The 26,127-nt window shown below is 39.3% G+C and overlaps 1 protein-coding gene across 43 annotated transcripts in view; it reads left to right on the plus strand.

Annotated features, from left to right (window-relative positions):
- The window catches only part of NRXN1 (neurexin 1), a 1,138,555-nt gene that overhangs the window by 945,130 nt on the left and 167,298 nt on the right, over positions 1-26,127 (plus strand). For all 43 annotated transcript variants that reach the window (XM_067462984.1, XM_067462983.1, XM_067462987.1 and 40 more), the window contains one exon: positions 23,254-23,425. In XM_067462984.1, coding sequence (XP_067319085.1) covers positions 23,254-23,425 — 172 coding nt within the window. The remainder of the gene's footprint in view (positions 1-23,253; positions 23,426-26,127) is intronic.

Below are 26,127 nucleotides of genomic sequence, written 5' to 3' on the forward strand. Positions count from 1 at the left end.
GACAGGTAATTTGGGCCGGGGCCATTTAGGGCTTTATAGGCCAAAGCCAGCACTTTGAATTGTGCACTTTGAATTGTACCAGCACTTTGAATTAAATATTTCTTGATTTAAGGCATTGGCATGCTGGCTGATATCCGAACAGGGATGGGCCAGAAATGTCACTGCCTTAATCCTTTCATTATTGGCTGCTACTTCCTGGCAGATGTCAGATGGTGCAATATCAGCTAAGCAGTGTAATTTCTCTAGTGGTGTAGGGCATAGACACCCTGTGATAATGCGGCATGTCTCATTAAGAGCCACATCCACTGTTTTAGGAAATGGCAAATCCCTCTGAACAGAGCTTGCAAAAAAAAAAAACACCCACAACAACCCCAATTCACCATAATTCAGAATAATGTCAAGGCCAAAACAACAATAACAGACAATAGCAGCAACAGCAACAACAACAACAACAACAATGACTTGAGGAATTGCCAGTAGCCATATTGGTGGATCCTGTGTGTGTGTGTGTGTGTGTGTGTAAGGATGTCTTTGTGTACTTCCTGTAAGTCCCATTTTCAATGGAGATGAATTTGGTGACAATCAGAAGTAGGCTTTTGAATAAAAATATATGCAAAAATGACATAAAGCAAAAGCAGTCAGATCTTTTTTTTTTCTTTGCTCCATTCCCACCAGAGTGCATTTCCTATTTCAGTCACTTGTTTCAAAAACCTCCATTGTATTTTTGCCACTGGGGACCACATCTGTTACATTTTGACTCATCTCTTAAAAAAAAAACCCAAAAAGTCTGAAACACTTTGAACACTCGAGCATATTATATCCCTAAGCTTTTTCATGCACAGAGATGAGCACTTGGGTTTTTCCTCAGAGCAGCCGCGTTAGTGAAGGCCATTTTCATTGCATATCAATAGACATTTGCTGCAAAAGAAAAGTAAAGGTAATCAATATTATGGGGAAATTTCCTCCCCGCCACGACTGCCTGAAGCTTTGTGATTTGGCTCAGCGAGCTTGTTATGGTCACTCAAGCTGATTTCAGGCAAGAACAAAGATGAAATCAATAGTGCCTTGGTGTAATCATTACCTACGTTAAATTGTTCCTAGAAGGAAAAAATGACTGAATACGATGCAATTTTTGAAGGATGTAGAAACGCATATTATTTACTCCTGTCTTCATTGTTCCATTTGTTGCTTTACACATATTTACTCTAAAAATTGGCAAACATAGCTTGCAACAAACCATGCGCTGTTACTGTTCTGAGGTTTATAGAAAAATGTAGTTGTTGCAAATGTCAAGAAAGTTGCAGTTTTCAAGATTCCCACATTTCCAGATTTTTTTTCTTCTAAGAAGCTTCATGCCTGAGGCTTCCAATCCCTCATGGCGACATCATGGGTAGCTGTGGACAGTATATAGCCATAGCTGCGGACCTTGGGTCCTCCTGGTTGTTGGGTGTCAGAACCCTTAGGACAATGAGGTTCAACTCTTGTGTCTTAAAATTTCAGAACTCCTGAGACTTTTGCAATTTTTTCAGATTTTCTCTGTATTCTTCTAAGGCAGTGGTTCTCAACCTGTGGGTCCCCAGGTGTTTTGGCCTACAACTCCCAGAAATCCCAGCCAGTTTACCAGCAGTTAGGATTTCTGGGAGTTAAAGGACAAAACATCTGGGGACCCATAGGTTGAGAACCACTGTTCTAAGTGTTATAGGTAGTCATGTATAAATCTAGAACTGTTAGTCCAAAAAATGACCCCAAAATATGGGTTGATTGTAAACATAGACACTGAACCTTCACTCATATTTTTTTAAAAATTCCTTATCTCAGTAGAGTGATGAAAGATGAGAGCTTAGTCCATCCTGAAGAACCTAAAAGATGCACCAACTGCTTTGATTCTCTCAGCACCCCAAAGGGATTCTGCTGCAGTCACATTTTCCCACCCAAGCATTTAGAAAGGCTGGAATTGTTTTCAGTCAATGTTTCTTTTAGGTTGTCTTGGACTGGACAAAGATTTTGCCTTTCACTATTCAGCTGAGGGGATGGTTTTTTTTATATATATGACTCAATAATGTACCTTAACGTATATATATAAAGAAAGCATCCTTCTTCTCCAATAGAGGGAAAACAAACCTTTTTAAATGCCTGTGTGGGAAAATGGCAGTGGCCAAGAGTGTCTGCTCCTGAGGTGGTGGTGCCACTTTCTGCTCTCCATAGAATGAGACCTGACTTCACCATAGGTCATATCAAAATCCATAAATTTGGCCCTTGCCGATGTTGATCTGAAATGAAGTTGGAGGAAGTTGCAAATGTGATGGAGGTAACAAATGAAAAGGCTTAAGTGTTGTATGACTTCTTTCTCCCTGGAAAATCAATCCAGATCCCTTGGTGTTCAATACCCAAAATATCAGACTGTAAGCCAGGTACATAATGCAGTCCCAAGGTAGATGGTGGTTTCCATCTGCTGAGTGTCAGGAATCTCCTCTGGGTTTTATTCTAGAATTTAACCATTTATCTAAGATGTTGAAATAATTGGGGAATGGTATTCAGGACTTTATATAGCTCGTTTCACTGCACATCTGATAGGAATGCTCTCTGATACCTCATTCTGAACTTTGCTGCTTGATTCTCTTCATGTTTGAAAGTGGAATGCTGTTGGTGTTCTACATCAATAGTGTATCTTTTTCCAAGGTGGTAGAATAGTGATGATGGAAGGCAGGCAAAATATGCTGGCTCTAAGATGCCTCTTTCTCTTTCAACTTTTACTTGTATCTTTTTGATGCATTTCTCTATCAGCTCTGTCTTTGCAGTTGTATTGCACAAGCCCTTGCCTTGCCCCTTAATTTTGAAATGTCCACTATGCTCGACTGCTGGTTGTTGTATGATAAATTGTGTTTTTATGATGTTTTATGATATTATATATGTATTTTGTGAGCATATTTTAACTCTGTTTGACTGGGCTTGTTCCCCATGTAAACTGCCCTGAGTCCCTTCAAGGAGATGGTAGCAGGACACAAAAATAAAGTTGTTGTTGTTGTTGTTGTTGTTGTTGTTGTTGTTATATTTGAACAAGCTAGAGAAAGGTGATTTTGCAATGGAACTAGATGTGTCTCCCAATATTTGGTCCTCAAACTCTATGATTCTATGATTGAATTTATTTATTTCATATCAAAAGCATTGCATAAATTAATATAAAACTCATAAAAATAGAAGGTGTGCAGGCTGCTAAATATCTTTTGACCAAAAACGGGCAACAACAACGGCATTGTCTGTAGCCTCCAACAATTTCTCCTCTGTACATGAGGACAATGGACAAGCATACCGATGCAGAGTTCCTTTCCCTCCTCTCCTTCTGCTGAATCATTTGATTTGTCTTGTAGCTCTTGAAGCTAACTGAGAACAAAGTGGGGAAGAGGGACAGTTGGAGGGTATGATTGTTCCTGTTTAACTGCCCCTCTTTTTCATTTAATTCCTTTTCACATGTTCTCATGTTGACAGTTGTGAGGTGATAGGACAATTCTTTATTACCTCTGACAAACTGTGTCCTGGCAGAAAAGCCGTAACTGTGTCAAATAGAACTAATGAAACTTAATCACTACAGCTGAATCTAATTACAGGCCAAATGTTCTAGAAGAGGCCAACTTCTCATTGGAAGTGAAAAACAAAATGAAACCAGAGCCAAATTAATCTTGGATTGGATTTTAAAAATTGCTTGTTCTTTCTACCCAATTATACAAATAAATGAACTTTTAGCAGTTTGTATTTTAATATTGCATTAATACTGTAAGGATATTTACATTTAGTCTCAGCTTCAGTGTCCTGATATCCACCAAAGTATTTAAAGAGGAAAATACCATGCAAGGTATTCTGGTTGGCTAAATTTTTCAGTTTTGTATATACCCAAGCCCGTAGCATGTGTGAATAGTCAATTAAAAGAATCAGAAGTAGATGTCCCTTTATGTTCCAGAGCAGTGATAACCAAATACTGTTCTTCCAGATGTTTTGGAATTTCACTCCCAGAATCTCTACCTATTTGCCAAAATGGCTATGGCTTCTAGGAGTTGAAGCCCAAAACACCTGGATGGCCAAAGTTTGGGAATCACTATTTTACAGCAAGATATTGAACTGTGACTCTTTTGGGTGTTTTTGAACTTGAGCTCCTAACATCATTTGTTGTTGATTGTGTTGGCCAGGACTGCTGGGAGTTGAAGTCCAACAGAGTCTGGAGGATCACTCCTGTATGCACAGAATGGAATGGCTTATAGAAATTGTGTTCAGTTCCCAATTAACTGAACACACTTGTGCAGGTTCACCAATAATTAAGATCTATCAAACACATCAGAGTCAACATGGGTAGCACTGCACATATAAATCTTCTAAAGTTCTGGATCAGGGGTGAGAATCATGTAGACTTTCAGATATCTTTGGACTGCTGCTCCCAGTATTCTTGACCATTGGCTGTTCTGTTGAAGGCTCCTTGGACTTGCAATCCAGCAAAACTTGAAAAGCACTCTGTATGTGCACCTCTTCTAGTGCCATTAACGTTGAATGCACTGAGGAGTGATGGGTAAAGCCTACCTAGTGCTGTTAGTAAAGCACACTTCCCATGGAAGACCGCTTTAATGGAGAATTGACAAACATCCTGAACATCTTTTCGGACCCGTGGTTCCCATTCATTAAGTTCATCAAGATAAAGGTTGGTTACATTCACATTCTCAATTCTGAAAAGGTATCTTCTGAAGATAGGAGACTCCTTGGGTTGCCATAGCTCTCATGTTATAACCATGCACTCTCCATAGTGCTGAATCTTTCACTCTGTAGAAATATCCAGAATTCTGAAATGCTCCAAAATTGCCCCGATCCACACCCTTGAATTCTGAAGGTTCAGTGTGCACAAACGTTTTTTCATTAAGAAAAGTATTGTAAAAAGTGTGCACAAATTTCCTTCAGGTTCTGTATATAAATCATTTCTGTCCCTTCTCCAAGATGTCTCATTATGTATACACAATCATTCCAAAGTCTGAAAAGAAAATCCAAAATGATTCAATTCCAAGCATTTCAGGTAAAACATACTCAAACTGTATATTTTTGTTACGTTAAATTTTAAAAAAAGTAAACCATATCTGAAAATCTAGGGTAGAGTAACCAATATTTTTTACATTTTCTATCTAACACAGTGAAACACAGTTTGTAAGAGAGTTTAACTGCATTTCCTTGCCACACACACACATTGGCTCAAAGAGCAGATGCTGGAAGAATTCAAGAGTTCATCTCACTGTACTGTTGATTACGGTACTCAAAAAGAAAGCTGGAGGCAGCCATGTGGATATTTTCCAGGATATGTGCCAAGCAAAAAGTTGTAACAATGGAGTGGTAGCTTTTGTAGGCCTTTCATTTGTTCCTTGTTATGTGGCAGCAGACATGAATTTAAAGAGCACCTGAAAGCCCATCATAGTTCCCAAGACCATGTTCCAAGTGATGATGTTGTGGTACATTGTTTTACACTGATGAATGTCATGGTGGTATCATGGTTTCATCCCCCTAATCAACCATCACCATCTCTTTGTTCAATTTTGCTATATAAAAAAATGGGAAGGTAAAATGATTCAAGGCAATTTCAGCTTCTGTCTTTAAGAAATGAAGCAGGCCCTGAATATGGGCACTAAACAATCAACCCTGGCTCATACTCAGATGGGAGACCACCAATGAATACCAGTGTGGTGGGCTATACTGAAGAAGGAGCTGGCAAAACCACCTCTGTGTTTTTCCTTACCTATGAAAACTCAGTGAAATTAATAGGGTCATCATAAATCAATAGGTCACTCGAAGGCACATACACACAAGTGATTATTAAGTGCAGGAAACTTGCTCAGAATCAGAACTACATAAACAAATCTAAATAATATACAGCATTCAGATTTTGCTATATTTCCTCTTATTACTTCATTTTTTAATCAAGGGTTACATTTTTAAATATCATTAATTCACTGCAGCTTTACACTTGAGAGCTGCAGTGGTGCATGGACTAAGGACCTCATCACATTGTTGAGGTTCTCCTGATTGACTCGCCAGCTTCCATGGCAAATCGGGGTCAGCGGCGAAATCTCAGCATCTCACCTCTCTGGCAGCTGATGCTTCCCCATCACATGTGGGGAAGCATTGCCATGTGGCTTCCCCCCATTGTAGCCCCATCATTCCAAATGGAACATGGGGAGGGTCCCATGTTGGTGGTGTAGCATGCTAGGATGCTTCTTCCCTTGTTGAGCAATGGAGCCCCACCAGAAGTGAGGCTATGTCATGTGATGGGTGACATGGGGCTCCATGGCTGAACTGGGGCAGAAGTGTCCTAGGATGCTGAAATTTTCATGTTTGATGAGGTTGTAAGATTTGCAGCAGGCTGCATTAGCTCCCCATGAGTCTTTGAAGAGCTGTAGTCCCACAAAAATTATCACATTTGTGACTTCAAATGCACTTAAATGTCTCCTGGGGAGCATGGTTATATTTAGTACACCTGGGACATTTTAGAAAATGGAAATCACACCTACTTCAAAAATAATGTTGTCTGAACCTAAATAGGCCCAGAGGGCAAAAAAGTGGCAACAAATAACCCCTTGGGTCCTGGTGTGCCCCACGTGGCTGACAGTCAATAATACACCTTCAGTTTAGATCTTGAAAACGTGACATTTTTCACTACAGTTCGAATCCGATTTTAAAGATCTTCTTCCCAAAATGTAGTCCACCCAGAAACTGGAAATATAGTCCAAAAAGTAACTTTAAAACCCTACGTGCTTCTACTGTACATTCCAGTTACAGCTCCATAGGGAACAGAACCTTTTACATACTTTACAAGCCAGTGTAAGAAAGATTCTTTCTTTCTGAGAATCGCAAGACTTTTATACATGCACTTTTTCTATTTAAAGAATGGAAGTGGAGTTTTTCACACATCTGTTGTAAAGTGGGAAAACTATATTGTGTTGCAAGTTTTGATTATATTTTTTTTAAGTATGCTTTTTGTTTCGGTTCTGAAAAAGCTCCGTCAGTTGGACGAATGGGAAATCTCGCAGTCAGTAGTGGCATTGCCTTTCCCTGTCATATTAGTGTGATATGCATTGCGGACTCTGCCCTCAATTTTTCACACTCCTTCCTAGCAGAACAAGCTCATTATCTGTGTGACACTCAGCTTCAACAATGGCCAGATTACAAGTGGAACAAGAAGTAAGGGAGGTGTTTTATGGAGAACAGTTTCTTTTGTCTCCTGAATAGTAATGGAGAATAGCAAAGAATTGAATCCTGAATAGCAAAGTCAAAGAGCAAAACAGACAAGCCCAAACTTGGACATATTTCAGAGAACCTTGCCTCACAGAAGTGGTCACACTGGGCCTATACCAAGGCCAAAGTCAAAAGGGGGTGCAGCTGTAGAATTAATGCAGTTTGATACCCCTTTAAACTGTAATGGCTCAGTGCTATAGAATCCTGGCAGATGTAGTTTGGTTTGGTAGAGAAGGCTAAAAGACCATGGAAAACTACAAGTCCCATGGTCCGATAGTATTGAGCCATGGCAGATAAAGAGGGGTCAAACTGCATTAATTCTACAAATGTACTTCTAATAGGAGAAAAAAATCATATTTGTTAAAGAACAGTTCTTACTGAAAGTAAAAGGCATTCTCACCATTTCCAAATAGACATTTATAAACAACTTTGGAAGTCACCAGATGAAGGTATCCTAAGGATCATGGCCATGTGGAAAAGGCCTGAGTGCAAGATTTGGCTCTGATTTTGATTCCCCACCCCTGCCTTTCAAGAAATCATAGAATCATAGAGTTGGAAGAGACCTCATGGGCTATCCAGTCCAACTCCCTGCCAAGAAGCAGGAAAATCACATTCAAAGCACTCCTGGCAGATGGCCATCCAGCCTCTGCTAAAAAGCCCCCAAAGAAGGAGCCTCCACCACACCCCACACTTCCTAATGTTCAGGTTGAATCACCTTTCCTGTAGTTTGAAGCCATTGTTCTGCATCCTAGTCACCAGGGCAACAGAAAACAAGTTTGCTCCCTCCTCCCTATGACTTCCCCTCACATATTTATATATGGCCATCATGTCTCCTCTCAGTCTTCTCTTCTGAAGGCTAACATGCTCAGCTCTTTAAGCCGCTCATCATAGGGCTTGTTTTCCAGGCCCTTGATTATTTTGATCCCTCTCCTCTGAACGCATTCCAGCTTGTCAACATCTCCCTTCAATTTGGTGTCAAAAATTGGACACAGTATTCCATATGTGGTTTGATCGTGGCAAAATAGAGGGGTAGCATGACTTCCCCACTTTGTCCTTCCTGATACAGCATGATGATGGTGGTGATAATGATGTCCTATATTTATTTTATTTTAAAAGACAGATTTTCCATTAGCTATGTTCTGTAGAGGTGTCTTTAGCAACAAAAAGAAGCAAGATCCATTGTTTTCCATTGTTCACTACCTGGTTACTCCCAGTTAGGTCTTGGTGTCAAGAGAATGATTGTCGTTTGATGATTTGATGTCTAAAGTGTGTATGTGTGTGTTCAGAATTGCATTTTCTTTTTCTTGACATCCTCTGCTTGATGGTGTGATCAAAAGGACCTGCTATTTTTATGGCAATGGGTTTGCTCCACATATTTCAACAGTAGCGTGCCGTGAAATTGTCAAACTGGGTCTTTTTTTTGGTTCTGTGAGAGCTCAAAAAGAACAATCTGATGTTCTTTCTTAGGATTTTTGTAATATCCCTTGGAACAGTTCAACCAGTAATGATCACAGACAAAGCTGGTAGTGGAGAAAAGTGTTTCATTGGTAGGTGTTTGGAAAATTTAGTGCAGCATCAAACAGCAAGGCAGAGCGTGACCAATATTTTAGGGATTTAGCTTACAGATGAAAGGAGAAGGCTGCTCCAAATTGGACTATCACTAACTCAGATAGTATTATACAGGTGTCAGACATCCACAAAGCCAACATCACACTTGACCTGCCAGAGGTTTAACATGCTCACTGATCCTGCAATATCTGGCAAACATAGCCTGTGTATTCTATTCCCCATAGTTTGCCATGCATGGCTGGTGGCAGGCCACAGTTTTTGTGAGTCTGGAAAATGGAATTACCCTAACACCTTCTAGTGAAATATTGCTCTCATGAGAACGCTTGAAAATGTTTGCAGCCACATCCTTAGGTGGTGAAAATGCAGCATAATTTTGGTGGGTACCTATCATTGGGTGTAAGGTATGGACCTCACAAGTGGTAATGGTGTGGTAGTCATCCAGAACAGAAATTAATACCAGCTTGTCCATTACTGGCACTGGCCATGAAGCAATTTGTTTGCCACATTCAAGGTACAGCCTACATCTTGGAGAATGGAAGGAGTGTTCTTGTTAACTTCTTAGATCTTTTGAATCTGATTATTTTTCTGCAAAACACCTCTAATTGGCAGTGTTGACTCCTCCCTGCCTTATTGTTGTTCATTCATTCAGTCACTTCCGACTCTTCGTGAACTCATGGACCAGCCCACGCCAGAGTTCCCTGTCAGACGTCACCACCCCCAGCTCCTTCAAGGTCAAGCCAGTCACTTCAAGGATCCCATCCGTCCATCTTGCCCTTGGTCAGCCTCTTTTCCTTTTTCCTTCCTTTCCCCCCAGCATAATTATCTTCCCTAAGCTTTCCTGTCTTCTCATTATGTGGCCCTGCCTTATTACATTCTGTATTTTTGTGCCTGAATATCTTTGTCCTTTGAGATCCAAAATGATGAAATCAATAACATTTACAGTCTCTCAAATGGTGTTAGTAGTCAGTGTAGCCAAGGCCCTGAAAGATTCACTGAAGGATGTGGCATTAGTTTTTATGGAGGCAGCCTAATTGAAGAAGAGATGCACAAGATCAGACTTCAAACTCTCAAACCTCAATCAAGTGCATAGAGGATCATTGTAAGTATCTGCAGAAGCAGGAAGCGATAATTGGGTATTAGGAGCCAACCACAGCCAGTTAAACGTGAGTGTGTATGTTTAAGGGCATTTAATTGCATTTACAAGGTTTAGAGCCAAGGTCTTCAGTAGGGATGTTATCGCTTTTAATTCACAGGCACGATGCATCAAAAGAACACCTTAGTATACAGCTACTCAATCTTTAGGCTCATAAAATCAAATGTAACATATTCTTGGAGAAAGTTACCTTTCTGATCTTAACCCCCAGAAACCATAGCCAGCAGATTCTCTGAACAGTGTGTGTGTGTGTCATCAAAGTTTACACTGTGTCACTGTCTTGCTTTAATTTTTTTATTCATACTTACAATTTGAATGTATAAAAACAATATATAAGTTTTAGCTGCAAAAACAACACAGGCAAAACTACAATATCTTAAAGCAACTAAACCAAACTAAGTCATCAACTCTCGCCATTTAATGTGCTTTCAGATCAAAGAAAGTGATTTCACTATGCAGATGATTACATAGGAAATCCTGAAATCAGTTTAAGGCCCTGATGGTAATAATGCAAACTACAGAACACTCATGTGCATTATGGGCTTTCTTTTGTGCTCATTTGTGAGAGTTTGTTGTCTCACCGATGCAGTTTGAATCTAGCTTTTAAATGCATTAAATGGTCAGTGTAGATGGGGCCTAAGGCTGCATCTACACTGGGCGAGTGAATCGGTTTTAAATCTGGCTTGGAGCAACCCTAGATCCATCACATACATCTGGGACTTCAATGACATCACTAGGCTATCATCTGTTCCTCGGGGCTAATGCCGCTGTTCCCCTCCAGCCATGGAACTCCATCCAAGCACCTGCATGATCAATAAGAAGGAGGTTAAGTTTCACAGGGACCCCATTCTGACACCAGTGCATGACCATGACATGACGACCAGGCACTCCCCTTCCTCTGCACTGATCAGTGTTGGGAAAGGGTGAGAACAGCAGTCTCTATCTGGAAATGGAATTGGTCTGAAATGGACCTGATCCAGCTGTCCAGACTGCCACAAATCTCGAGGATACTCCAGACTATCCTCCAACTTAGCCCAAAGTAGGGCACAGCCAGGTTAAAGCCAAAATAATCCTGTGATGCTCATTGACAATCATTATGCATTGTAAAGACTGTCAGAGGTGTATTCATGGTGAGTCTGGGGTTTTTTGGCCAGTGTGGACAAGCCTCTTGGCATACATAACTAACAAAAGAGAAAGGGAAATACAAATTACTACCAACTTCCTCCTTGTTCATTCGTTCAGTAGCTTCCGACTCTTCATGACCTCATGGACCAGCCAATGGCAGAGCTCCATGTCGGCTGTCACCACCCCCAGCTCCTTCAAGGTCAAGCCACTCACTTCAAGGATATCATCCATCCATCTTGCCCTTGGTCGGCCCCTCTGCCCTTTTCCTTCCATTTCCCCCAGCACAACTGTCTGGGGAAAACTTCCTAGCCAGTGGTTAAAAATACCATTATATTGCTTTGTCTGCTTTAACTCTTTGCTGAACTCTACTCGTTAAAATATACTATTCATCAAAACAGAAGATTAATACATTCCCTTCTATACCCCTAAACCTATTTTAGCAAATAACACCTAGATAGATATATGAATAATCATCATAAAAACATCATGCAAACAAATACTTGAAATAATAGCTCCAAATGGCTACTCCAGACAGGTCACATTTCATTACCTTTAAACTACTCATAATAAATTATTTAAAATATAATGCTTAATAAAATATTTAAAATTTAGAAATAAAATTAATTGACAGACTTATCACATTACCATCTTACTACCATATGTTCAGTATTTCTAACAAAACATTCAACACTGGTTAAAAGAGAGTAAAAAGTAAATCCCATAAGAGGGCAAAACCAAATAATACTATCCTGAACTGGGCAACCATATAGGGTTGCCCAGTTCAGGATAGTCCCAAGAGCTGAGGTTTCTGGACAAAAGCCTGAGACCAAAAACAACCTTGAGAGTTGTCACTGAATGATATGTAGCAAAGACCAACTACAGTTGCTCACAGTTTGTCATTCAGACACAGAGATGTATTGTCATGATGGGAAATTAAGACACGAACTGTTCCCAGATCAAGAGGAAGTGAGGGATTATTCCTTCTCACTTTCTTAGGAAGACAGAATCAGGGGCATTTAATCTAACCTTCTTGCTTATAACCAGAAGGTAGAGGCAAAGCAGAGCGGAAGGTGAACCTAGATGGTATAATGAATGGAAAGGATGAAATAAGTAAATATTTATACCTTCCTAGAGAGTTTTTTGTAAATTGCAACAGCAAATATTTTTGTGTGTGTTTGTGTGTGTGTGAGGAGCGACTTGAGAAACTGCAAGTTGCTTCTGTTGTGAGAGAATTGGCTGTCTACAAGGATGCTTCCCAGGAGATACCCAGCTGTTTTACCATCCTGTCCCTGCATGAGAAGCTGGAGCTGACAGACGAGAGCTCACCCCGCTCCCCAGATTCAAACCGCTGACCTTTTGGTCAGTAGTCCAGCACAAAAGTTTAACCCTTTGCACCACCAGGAACTAAACAAATGAAGTAAGGTTTATATATTCTATTAAAATAATAATCTACTAGATTAGATGTAAATTTGCACACAGCCATTTCCTCTTATTCAAAGCAGAGCACACAAAATCTGGAGAATTTTCTGTCTGGAAATTACCCCCAAAAAACAGAAGATTCATGGTCAGGCCTGAGATCTACCAAACCCATTCAGAACACTCCCCTAACCTTGCACAATGAGATGGATTGCTGGATCAGGGCATATATATGAATGGTGCTTTAAAAAAATGATTTCAATGAATAGTGTTTTATGTAAAAACCTAGTGTCATTTATGAGCTTGTATCCAACTGTTATGGTGAAACTAATGTTATTCCTTCTCTGCCAATCAAGAACAGCTGGAAGGGAGCAAATTCAGCATTGTTAAATATTGCTTTATATTGCATTATTGATTGAACATGAGGTGGCTAATGTAATGTCATACAACCTCAGGGGTATCAGAGGAAACATTCAATTCTGATTTTGTTGTTTTAAAAATACATGAGGGTTAGAATGAAATGAAATAGGAATGGATGGGGGTACCTCTTGCAACTATTGATTTGTGATGTAAAATCCAGAAGCCAAATATTGATGAGCCACTGTATTTTTATGTTTGTGGAGCTGCTTGAAACACATTCTTAACATGTTTTTTCTATGATCTTGTTTCTTATCAGTACAAAAGCTTTAGTATTGAAATAAACAAGATTGATACCACTGTTTCATAAAACCCAAAATACTGATTGCAGTCATACCTCTGTTAGGACAGTCAGAAGACACCAAAATCATTACACTAACTTTCAGATAGAGATGTGATAGGGTTCTTGTAGGTATTTTTGGGCTATATGGCCATGCTCTAGAAGCATTATCTCCTGGCACTTCGCCTGCATCTATGGCAAGCATCTTCAGAGGATGTTTGCCATAGATGCAGGCAAAACGTCAGGAGATAATGCTTCTAGAACTTGGCCATATAGCCCAAAAAACCTACAATAACCTAGTGGTTCCAGCCATGAAAGCCTTCAACAAATACAGAGTTGTGATTCTTCGCTATTTTTTTCTTCTAGAAGGAAGAAACAAGTGAGTTTAGCAATGTTCTTCTCATTGCAAAGAAAGACTTTAAGACAATTTGCAGTTTGAGACTTATTCAACACAAAATATTGATGTGCCATTTTGCAAATTGAGCCATGCTTTCTTTAGTAAAAAGTATTTTATGAAGACAATAATATTTGAGAACTATTTCTGTGCAGAAAATTCTGCACATGTGTGAATTTTGCATAAAAAATTCCTTAAATCTCACAATTTTCATCTATGTAGGATTATTCTCAGGGTGTTTTGACAACTATATCTTTCTACTTTTTAAATTAAATATTTTCAAGTATTCTTCCAATCTGAAGTTTAAAAGAACACTGGGTTTTTCACCAATCCACAGACTTTTACCAATCTGGCTTTAAACCATGGCCACTTCTGGCCTTTTTGAACACTTGAACACGGAAATTGTAAAGGTTGCATCTCTTTGGCACTTTTCCTGATGGGAGCACTGAGAGGGGGGAGCGGTTTGGTTTTTGGGTTCCCCTAGGTCAGAAATTAAGTCTATACCTCAACTTTTATCAATTAATGAACTATCACCTTTCTCAGTATATGGACAAATGACCTTGTTGAATGCCTGGGTGAAGAAATTGTGGCTGGTCCTCTGATGTGGTGCCGGCACTTCCTTTGTTTGTGGATTTGACCCTCAACATATCGACAAGTCATATCAAAATCAATTAATTTTGGGCCCAAAACTTATTTAGACGTGAGTTTGACCTATACACAACCATATACAGTACCTTCTTTTCCATCTGCCATAGAGTAATAACATTGGAGGATACAAACAGAGTTGATGTAAGGGGGAAAAAAACCTCATTCATTCTTTACCATTGGGAGTCTCAGTATTATTGCTTTCCTCTGGAAGCAGACAAAGGTTGCAAGCATTATGAGCTGAGGTTATATGAGCTCTTCACAGAGAAAAGTACTTTGGTGGCAAATTTGCCCCCTTTGCTCATGTTTGACAGACTTTGGAATTATTATTGTTATAAAGAATGGTAAAGCCTCTGTCAATGCCATGGGAAATAGCTTTATTTTTCCCACCACTGTGAGGAGACATGAGTGTGTCTTTGATTTAATAAAAAGCTTGATCCAACTTTGGTTGGATGCAATGTTAGCCCAGACCCCTTCCATCTTATGCAATCAAACTGTCCCAATTTTTCAGGGACAGCCCTGATTAATCCTCTGCCATCCCACAATTTCTCTTACTTTTAATGTGTTCCAGATTCTTTCTCCTCCTCATTCCTTCCCCCCTGTCCTCTGTTTAACTTCAGTAGCTGAAAACTGAGTTCAAAATGAAAAGTAGTTTGCATTCAGTTAACTCAGCAGAAGGGAGAGCAAAGGATAAGCAGAAACATTCTCTTCCTAGTGGGCTCAGGCAAAAGTAAATTGCTGCACCCTCTGATGACTTTTACAGTCTTGACCACACTCTGATATTGCTTGGCCACATATAATCTGCTTGTCATCTGTGAATGATTGCAGGATATGACCAGTTTGCAATAACCTAAATATGTGGTCAGTCAGCTGCCTCCCCCCCCCCCTTAATATGAATGTTGTCCACAATAGAAATCAATGGTAGCCTTCTTAGCATTGACCTGGCAGCATCTTTTAGCTTATGTGTTCTTCTTCATTGATAGCATTTTCTTTCTGGAGAAAATATTTCCTGGTTGCTGGGTATGTGGTTTTTGATACCAGTCTGGATGCAGAAAAGATTAATCCGCAACATACTCACTTATTCACATTTCTTCTAATGTGTATTTATTTATTTATTTACTGTATTTGTATACCGCCTTTCTCAGCCAATTGGTGACTCAAGGCGGTTTCCAACAAATCAGTATACATAAAACATAATAGATAAAAAACATTAAACAGTATAAGACATCACAAAAGCAATAAAAGCAACATTATCAGCGTCTCATTATTCTCAAGCATTGTCCAATTCCATTGTCAGGTCATTCAATTTCCTATATTAGCTACTCTGTATTTGTAAACACTTGCTCGAATAGCCACGTTTTAACTTGCCTCTGAAATGTCAAGAGGGAGGGAGCAGATCTGATCTCCCTACGGATTACATTCCATATCTAAGGGGCCACCACTGAGAAGGCCCTGTCTCTTGTCCCCACTAAATGTGCTTGTGACGAAAGCGGGACCGAGAGCAAGGCCTCCCCAGATGATCTTAAAGTCCTCAGTGGTTTGTAAGGGGAGATACGTTCAGACAGGTAAGTTGGGCCAGAACCGTTTAGGGCTTTATAGGCCAAAGCCAGCACTTTGCAAACTGGCAGCCAGTGGAGCTGGCGCAACAAGGGGGTTGTATGCTTCCTGAGCGCCGCTACTGTTAACAACCTGGCTGCCATTCGTTGGACTAGTTGAAGCTTCCAGACCATCTTCAAAGGCAACCCCACGTAGAAAGCATTGCAGTAGTCTATATGGGATGTAACTAGAGCGTGGACAATTTTTAACTGTGCAAATGCTCCCATGGTCACCGCTGAGACCTGAGGTTCCAGGCTCAGCGATTAGTCCAGGATCACACCCAAGCTGCGTACAACACAGCAAGATCCATTTTTGCCATCTTGGCCACATTCACTTGGTCAAATGATTCACAATTTTTCAGTGACATGTTGGAGGGTATATAGGTCCAACTGCCTTCCCCCACCCCCACCAGATATTTCCAGTAGCCATTTATTCCCATTATACTAAATTGGTTAAAAATGTCACATAGTATAGCAATGGATGAAGCCCTCAGTTCCGCAGTATGTCTTCCCAGGCTGTTTCCACACTGCAGAATTAAAGCAGTTTGTCTCAATGTTATGGAATTCTGGGATTTGTAGTTTTGTGAGATATTTACCTTTTTCTATCAAAACGCTCTGATGCCACAACAAACTACAAGTCTTAGGATTCCATAGGATGGAGCCATCATGGTTAAAAATGGTGTTGAACTACTATATTTCTGCAGTGTGGATATGTCATGCACACCTCTTATTCAGTCAAATAAAATGTACTTCTGTTTAGTCAAGTGCAACTTTATTTATTTATTTATTTATTTATTATTCAAACTTATATGCTGCCACTCCCCTGGGGCTCGGAGCAGCTTACAAGAATGGCTAAAATCTAACACAATTTTAAAAAATTTAAAACCATTTAAAAACAGCAATATCACAAATCAAAGGCCTGTCGAAACAGGTATGTCTTACATACCCTGCGGAAAGCTGATAAATGCAGCAAGGCACGAACTTCAGGTGGCAGAGTATTCCAGAGCGATGGTGCCACTGCTGTAAAGGCTCTGTGTTTAGTTGCTGTTATACGCAAGGTCTTGACACTGGGAATTTCCAATAGATCTTGGTCCTCAGAACGGAGGGATCTCTGGAGTTGGTACAGGGTGAGGCGGTCCCTCAGGTACATCAGCCCCAGACCATGCAAGGCCTTAAAGGTGAGTACCGTCACTTTGAAAGTGATCCGGTGCTCAATTGACTTTTCTCCTTCATCATCATCACCACCACTGTCAACATAATGTACTGAAATCAACTAGAACTAGAGTTCGAAAACATTACTCTTTTACTATGACTTCTAAAATATTTCAGGAATTCTGGATATTGTAGTTCTTTTCTAGCTCTGTATTAAAATTAATTCTATTTATTTTCTTAACTTTCCTTTTACTTAGCTCATTGAATAAACAAAAAAAATATGCCAACATACAGTTGGCCAAAGGATTCTAGGCAATGTAGTACAGAAAAAAGTAACTTTGCTAAATTCTACCTAGAGTTCACAGTGTTAATTGACTAAAATGTCTTTCATAGTGCAAAATCCTTTAGAAAATGTAGGCAAGCTATTGAAGAAACTCCCCAGAGACATATTTTTTTCTTATCTCCGCCTTTCCCTTTTTTTTTTTTTTTTGTCATTTTGTGAAAGAAATGGTCCTGAGGCTCAGCCATTGAAAAGGACATCCGCAGGAAAATGAATTCTCTTTCCCAACAGGGCCCTTAATTCCTACCTGAGTCATAATGATGACATAAAGCTTGTGCATGGTTTAAATTGCTCTTCAGGCCAATTTTCTGACCCTAAATGGAGTTTAAGTAACAAATGAGACTAGCATTGACCTTCAGTATGGGGACGGATGTAATGAAGAGATAAGATTATCCATGAGTAACTATATCCTCTCAGAAGTCTACAAATTGTGGATGAAGAAGCTTCCTGTTTTCAGGCTACTTCCTATTAGAATTGCAAACTTTGAAGCTCAAAAATATTGATTGTATGATGAAACTGGAGGAGTTGACAGAAGGACCAGGACACCTATCTCTAGGAAGGGAGATTCAGTCCTGAAGCTTTCTCACAAATCCTTGTTTCCCATACAAGCCAAATTTTTCAAAATCATAGAGACAGAAAGCCTTGGAAAAGGGATGTGAGTGGTAAAAGTTTTAGATGTTCTGATCTAGAGGATTTTCCAAGATATAGTTTGGCTCTCTTAATTGTGATTCTCAGGACAGAACAAGACAAGGTTTTCCTTCACCCATTTATTAGTCTTCTCCCCTTCAGACTGTTTTTCCAGACTTCTTTGTAAAACCTCCTAATGTCTACTGATATTTGAAAAGGAAATTTCAGTTCAGTTATGCTGGCAATTCACTCGGTCAAGGAGTCCCTCCACAACACTTTAGACACACGTCTCCCTTGGGATCGTTATGATGTTCTTTGAAGAACTGAAGAACAATCTGCAAAGAAGATGGAAACTTAATCTCTTCTTTCAAACAATAAATGTTCTCATGCTTCCCTCAGTCTTGGATTTATGTCCCCCTTTCTTTTGCTTTAGGAATTTGATGCAGACTTTTTATTGCTATTTTCAATTTGCAGTGGTTTTGTGACAAAACACACTTAGTTGAACCAAGCTTCTATTATTTCAGCACACCTGCTTATTTGTTGTTTTTCAAAGGTGTTCTGGTTCTTTTCCTGTATTTACAAAATGCTGCAAAGAAACCCAGTTGCAGCAAGAAGGAAAGGTGCAGCTATGGGTGAATACTGTGATTATAGATCGACATCCGCATTAGATGACCCTTATTTTAATTTTTAACATCAAAGCACTTGATTTGAGAGGTGGACACCTTGAATAATGTACATGTATTTTGTAGTTGCAATCCTTTGCTAAAATGTTCCCGTGTATTTAATCATTCAAGAAAAAAAAGGTGATTGCTGCAACACGAGTGATTATAAGTTGGAGTTTTTATTTTACTTTTTGGGTTGAAAATGGATTGAATAAGAATAAAAGAGTCAGTGAGTGATTAAAAAACATGGATTTGCTACTTTGATGATAGGAAAAGTTGAAGAGAATATAGTTTCCTAAACAGTTTGATTCTTAGATACATATAGAGTTCTTTTCAGAGAGGGGGCTGCAATCTTCCTTAAGCATGATTTGAAGTTCCTTCAAGCATTCTTTCAACAATAATAAAATGTGTTTTGGCCTTACTAAATAAGACAGATTAAGGAGAATTCTCAAATAAAATGATAGGTAAGGAACTGATGATGCGAAACAATCAATGTAATCTGTCTAGACAACCAACATTTCTAGATCACCTTTCTCTAAAGAAGTTTCTTCCATATAGGAGGGATAGTGTCATGTAATCATGGTATTGAGTCCTATAGTGTTGCAAATCACTATATTTAGTTATTAATTACTTACCACATGTTATCTGAATTGTCTGGTTTCCCCGTTACTAACCTTTTTCATTCTTATCCCATGAGCGAATAGATTCTCCACCGTCTTCCCCCTTATTTTTTTAAAAAGGGTCTTATTTGACATCTGAGAGTTTGAACTCTCACTGGTTCAAGATCTGCATTATTAAAGGCAAAGAAAAATAGCAATCTAATGAATTAGCAATATTTCTTAGTTTTAAATGTAAAAACAAAATATCCAAAACGACCGAGTGGCTGCATTATGGCAGAGTGGACTCACTGCTGGCTAGGAGACTGCCCATAGGACAGCCCATTTACCCACATCATAGATTCAATTTAATGTGGGTGATTCTGATAGCTCTTATCCCATGTGTTTTGGACTTTTCAAATGGAATATCCTTCCTAAGTTCAGAAGACAATCTCAGACCTTCTCCCCTCTCCCTTTTTTTGGACTGTTTATGATGTTTGACTACTGGATCATGACGGGCGCATATAGGAAGTCTGCCTGCATGGTGGGATGGGCTCCATCACTTTTCATTAACTCAATGGTGCAGGACTGTTTTAAAATTGGAGTGGGGATGGGATAAGGTCCTATGATGAAAATATATGAAAGGCGCCTGACTGGAGTGGATATTTTGGAGTTGTGTACAGAGATACTCAAACCTGTAGTTTATGTGTGTGCTCATCTTCATATTGCTTGTTGACCTATCCATAAGGTTTGTTCATAGTGTTGTTTTAGGGTTTTTTAATGGGATTTTTTTTGGGAGGTTTTTTTTAGGTAAGAAATACCTCCTCGAAATATAACCTGTAGCACCTGGTGTTCATTGGAGGTCTCTCATCCAGCATTAATAAGGTCCGAGCCTGCAACAAATGAGTGAAAGCTTTTGAACTGCATCAAGCTGATGCTCTATTAGCTAAGCCAAAGATTTTCAGATGAGCAAAAGAACCTGCACAACAAAGGAGAATATGGTAGGATCGCTCCCTACTTCTCCGTGATTGTGCATGTGCTTGTCAACAAAAGTTCATGTGCAACCACAGAAATTTAGGGAGCGATCAGCAAAGGTTTTCAGCAATAGCCAGGAGGTCTCTGGAACTCCATAGCCCTTCGGCAGCAGTAACAGGAACAGCCAAAGTAAGGTGACGGTCCATTGGGGCAGAATTGATTTTAGTCCTGCCGGACCGTCTGGACTCTACTCGCTGCCTCTGTGAGTTGGAGACCGACGGTGTAGCTGCTTTCGAGACCAATTTGGAATATTGCTACTTTGAACTGTTATCAGATTTTGGATTACCCCTCAGATATGGAACAAGAGCTTCAGATTACAGGAAAATAATTTCCCCCTTTATATTAAGAACTTCCTGATGGTAAGCACTGTTCAACAGTGGAACATATTGCCTTGGGGCGTGGGGAAGACTCCCTCTCTGGCAGCTTTTAAACTTAGGTTAGATGGTTATCTATCAGGGGTGCTTTAATTGTCCATTCCTGCATTAGGGAATGGGTTTGGACTGGATGAACCTTAAGGTGTCTTCCAACTCTGTGATTCTATGAGTTGAATGCCATGTCAGCCATCTAAATGCTTCATAGTGAAGGTAATTCCATGTGTCTCTGCCAACTTGGCTTAAATATGAGAGAAGGTTTTGCAATGAGAAAAAAGATCAAGAGGTTTTGGAATAAAGAAATATTATTAGATTTTAAAATGAAGGATTTTCCATCTCTTTCTGACCTTGGGGTGATTGTCAAAGCTATGCCACATTTATGGAATTAGGATGTAGCATCAACTTTTTAAAAATTACATTATAGCAATAACTTTTTTTCCATCCTACCCCTCACTGCACTAGCACTCTGCAATGTTTCAGCTTTCTCATTTTAGTTTTATAAGAGTCATTATTCAGAAATGAAGCATTTTACCTGTCTTCTGTGGAAACAAAAATCAATAATTGCTTTAGTCAGTATTTTTAAATGAACCCAGCAAGGCACTTCATTAAGCTATAAATGCCCAGTTACAGATGCTTTTTCAATAATAATTAAAATGGATAATAGCATTTGGAGTGGATATTTGCCTTGAAGATGGGACATTGCTATGGACAGATAAATCAGCTATTGCCAGAGAGATGCTACAATTTTTGTCTTGTTGTTTTTTGTAATTAGAGCTGAAACAAATGTGTCCTTCCTTTTCAGGTTATTACTGACTATTCTTACCTTTACTTCATCCAGTTCGTAAATATTCATGGTGCAGTGATCTCTGTCTTGGGATCAATCCCATAAACATGGTGTAAACTAAAGTGTGAACTCCTATATACTACTATAGGTGATCACTCATGGCCAACTTTGATTGTCTTCCAAATCTTAGTAGTTGGTCCATAAGTGACTGTAGAGACCTCTTCTGGATCCACATGATCTTTCACAATGAGGACATAGATTTCCACATGGACAGCAGTCATGGCAAGAGTCTGCTTGAGGTGCCTTCCTCTTGACATGTTTCTCCTCAAAATCCATAGCACGTGGTCCTTGACAGTGGTCGCCAGATTCACTGTGATGCATGGTGATTCCGGCAGCCAGTGTGGAGAGGTATTGGCTTTAGGTGGCTCCTGTAAGCATGGCCTGATGAAAGATTGCTTGTATTTTCTGAGAACAATATTGTCATAAATTCACAGCAGGCATAAATTCACAGCGGGATGCAATCTATTCAGTGGACAGACAGGTCTATCCAATTAGTAATCCAACAAACCAAACAAAGAGTATTAATTGACTATCATGAAGGTTTAATAAAATTCCGAAGTGACTTTAGGAAATCCACTGTAAAATGCAGATGTCCTGGATATGCTTTGTGAGTCACAATTTATTTATTTATTTATTTATTTGCTTTACTTCTATACCGCCTTTCTCAGCCAAAAAAGGCGACTCAAGGCGGTTTACATAGTAAAGGTTAACACAACAACATCAAAAAGCAGTTAAAACACATTATACAAAACATATCAAATCAAGCAATCATTAACATAAACGTGTGCCTCAGCAAACAAATCAAAATCAGAATCCGCAATCATAATCCTTTATACCAATTCCTGTGTTCGGTTGTACCATCTTACTGTGTTTCATTGCACAATTAGCCAAACGCTTGTTCATAAAGCCAGGTCTTGACCTTCCTCTGGAATGCCAGCAGTGAGGGGGCCTGTCTGATGTCCACAGGTAGGGCGTTCCACAGCCGGAGGGCCACCACCGAGAAGGCCCTGTCTCTCGTCCCCGCCAACCGCGCCCATTTACTTTGAAGAAAGGGTGGCTATTGGACTAACATTTTTTAAATTCATTGAAGCTGAACATGTTTTTTTTTTAAAAAAAAAAAACCAAACAAACAAATAAACCTTCCTCTGCACTACAATGCATTTAGTAATAGTCATTTTATTGATTACCCTTAGGCCATATCACAATATCAAACAAAACAACAAGGCTTACTATGTAGTAAGTTAAAATAAGGCACTTATAACAATACAGTAAATAAATATGATAAGATTGTTGAAGGCTTTCATGGCCGGAATCACTGGGTTGTAGGTTTTTTTCGGGCTATATGGCCATGGTCTAGAGGCATTCTCTCTCGACGTTTCACCTGCATCTATGGCAAGCATCCTCAGAGGTAGTGAAACCTACAACAACCCAAATATGTTAAGATATTATAAAACTTATAAAACTGATTACATACATCATATTTCCTTATCACCCCTACAATTTACCCCGACCAACCCCACATATGTGGTTCTCAGACATATTGTTTTGCTTAAATACATAACTGTTTTATATGCTATTTCTGTTTCTTGGCTATACACGTTGTTCTTATGTGAGATTCCTAATAGATTGACCATTTGATATATGGATCAAGGTAGAAGTCTCTCACCTTCTGATACAATTTACAATCAAATAATATGTGTGCTATCTGCATTCTATCCTTGGAAATAATTTGGAGGAGCTCTGAATTAATCACATTGTCTTTTTTATCTTTCCAGCACCAAGGAAAAATTGGAGTTAAATTTAATGTTGGGACAGATGATATCGCTATTGAAGAAGTCAACGCAATCATTAATGATGGGAAATACCACGTAGTACGTTTTACAAGAAGTGGCGGTAATGCCACCTTACAGGTGGACAACTGGCCAGTTATAGAACGCTACCCAGCAGGTAAGGACGTTAATGCAAACTGTGGGCAGGATGGAGGTGGGGGGAGAGGACGTGGTGGTTTTGTCTGAGTAGATATGCAGGAACTCAGCTTTTTCAAGACATCATAAATGTATTTTTCTTCCATTAAAAGGGAAAAAAATCTTGAATGCTTCGTAGGCAATATATATGTGAAGCAAAAGGCAGAGGCTGTCTTTTAGTAAATTTGGCACTAGAAGCCTAGTCTTAAAAAACTAAGTGGAAACAATGTATTCGTATACTGGTATTAAAAAAAGGCTTTGACAAAAGTAACATGGTACATCAAAGTATAAACTCCTGTAGAACTGGATGTTTGGAACAATTTTACCACAGAAAACAGTGTCTGTACTTGTCTTAAACCTAACTTTCTGTAGTTTACAGAGGTTGGAGAAATGTATTAAAACAGACAAAGAAGTAAAAAAAATACTCCTGGAAGTAAAATGGGATTGATTGTTAACAGCATCCAATTAAACACAATTGCTGTGGTCCACTAGTCACTTACAAGCGTCTCATCAAAACAGATCAACTTAGTGGTTGTCTCCAAAGAAATTAAATTTACATTGACACTAGAGCAATAGTCCTTTAATTTCAGTTGACCTCGTATAGTCACTTGGGCTTCCTCTTAGCAAATAGCTTTGTGACTATGCAAAAGACCACTGTGGTTAATATGGGACTACAGATATTGTGAAGCTGGTGTTGCTTAATTCTCAGAGGTCTGCATTATGCAGGGACACTATAGGCCAGGTTTCATAATGCATCCAGTATCTTCTAGGATTAATGATTCCATGAGTACGTGGAAAACAAGAGTGCCACCGTGGTTCTATTGTTAGCAATTTTTTATTTTATTACTTGCCTGATAATGATATATTTCTTTCTTTCTTTTTACTTCTTTTATTAAATAAACAAAATATACACAGAAAATTATGGCAATAACATTAAACCTGGAGTAAACATCATCAACAAAATTGGTTTTTAGAAAGAGAGCTCTTGTCTCTTTTATGTAACCATGGCCTTTTGTGTAGTAATAACCTGGTTACACCAGCTTTTTCAGACAGTCAGCTGTCTCTGTTTTTTCTTTTCTTTCTCTTTCTCTTTTCTTTTGGGGGAGGCATTGGTATTCGATGGTTTTTATTCACCCATTTATTATCCAGGCCTCACATCTTTGAACAAGTATTTAAAGGTTTTTTTGTTTGTTTGTTTGTTTAAACAGTTGTTCTTTTGTATTTGAACGCCTTATTTTGCGTTGTAAGCCTCTAAGAGGAATTGTGGTGTAGTTGTATGTGGTAGCTATATAAGGAAAGTAAGTAGTTGCTCTTTGCTTTATGTTGCTTTATAAAAAAAGTATATGAAACACTGATTGATTACTGAGTCTATGTATAAGGTAAAGGTAAAGGTCCCCTGATATTAAGTCTAGTTGCGTCCAACTCTGGGGGTTGGTGCTCATCTCCGTTTCTAAGCTGAACAGCCGGCATTGTCCATAGACACTTTCAAGGTCACTGGGCCAGCATGACTGCATGGAGTGCCAATAACTTCCTGCTGGAGCGGCACCTATTGATTTACTCATATTTGCATGTTTTGAACTGCTAGGTTGGCAGAAGCTGGATCTAATAGTGGGAGCTCACTCTGCTCCCCAGATTCGAATCACTGACCTTTCGGTCAGCAAGTTCAGCAATTTAACCCACAGCACCACCAGGGAGCTCGAGCCTATGTATAGAATCATTAATATTTGTTCCCAGATACTTGATTCTGGGAATGCTATTTTCTAGGAGAGAATAACCTCCATATCTGCAGGAGATACATTTTGACACACAAAGAAAGTCTATCTGAAACCTCAGGTACAGTGAACCTATATTTTGACTATAATTGAGCTGAAAACATAATATAGAGTATCTCTACATTCTCCAAAGCAATTCTGTTGCATGCATGGGCCACAATATTTATTTACTATTAATTTACTACACTTGTATATCGCCTTTCTCAGCCTTATCGGCGACTCAGTAATTCCATAGAATTGCAAAGAAGGTCCTAAAAAAGCCCAGAAATACTCTTTTGAGGGGAACATTATTTGGAATGTGGGTAAGTGAAACAGTGGGTATGGAGTCTGTAGATAAGGAAGCCATACTGTATAGATATTGAGATGCATATTGAAAGCTTAATCCAGTTGTTGTAAACCCCATTGATTCAAAAGGTCTCCTTTAGTTGAGGCCAACCTCTTACAAGCCATAGGGGCCAATGCAAGCCCTGTGAAGCACAGTAGAGGGAATTAAGTAGCATTGTTGCACTCTGTGCATTGTCATCCTTTGGGCATAGAGGCATACATTGAGTTGCACGGAGCAGTCTTGCACCACTGCCATCCAATGCTATGAGTATGAAGTTACACTGTGTCTCTGTTCAAATGATCTAAAGGTCTTATGCACTGAGAAGAAAATTGCCCCACGAGCCACCTAGTCTAATCCCCTGCCATGATGAGATGCTCAACTAAAACTCTCCCAAGAGATGGCCATCCATCCCTGTTTAAAGACCTCCAAAGAAAGAGAATCTACCACCCTGTGGGGCAATTTGTCCTACTGCTGAACAGCTCTTCCCATCAACTGTTTTGGGGTTTTTACATGCAAGTGTAAATAAGCAAAGATTTTCATCCCTGATTCATCCCCTTCCTGATGTAACTGCAGTGCCAATGCTGATGG

The sequence above is a fragment of the Anolis sagrei genome, chromosome 1, assembly GCF_037176765.1.
Source record: "Anolis sagrei isolate rAnoSag1 chromosome 1, rAnoSag1.mat, whole genome shotgun sequence".
Classification (NCBI taxonomy): domain Eukaryota; kingdom Metazoa; phylum Chordata; class Lepidosauria; order Squamata; family Dactyloidae; genus Anolis; species Anolis sagrei.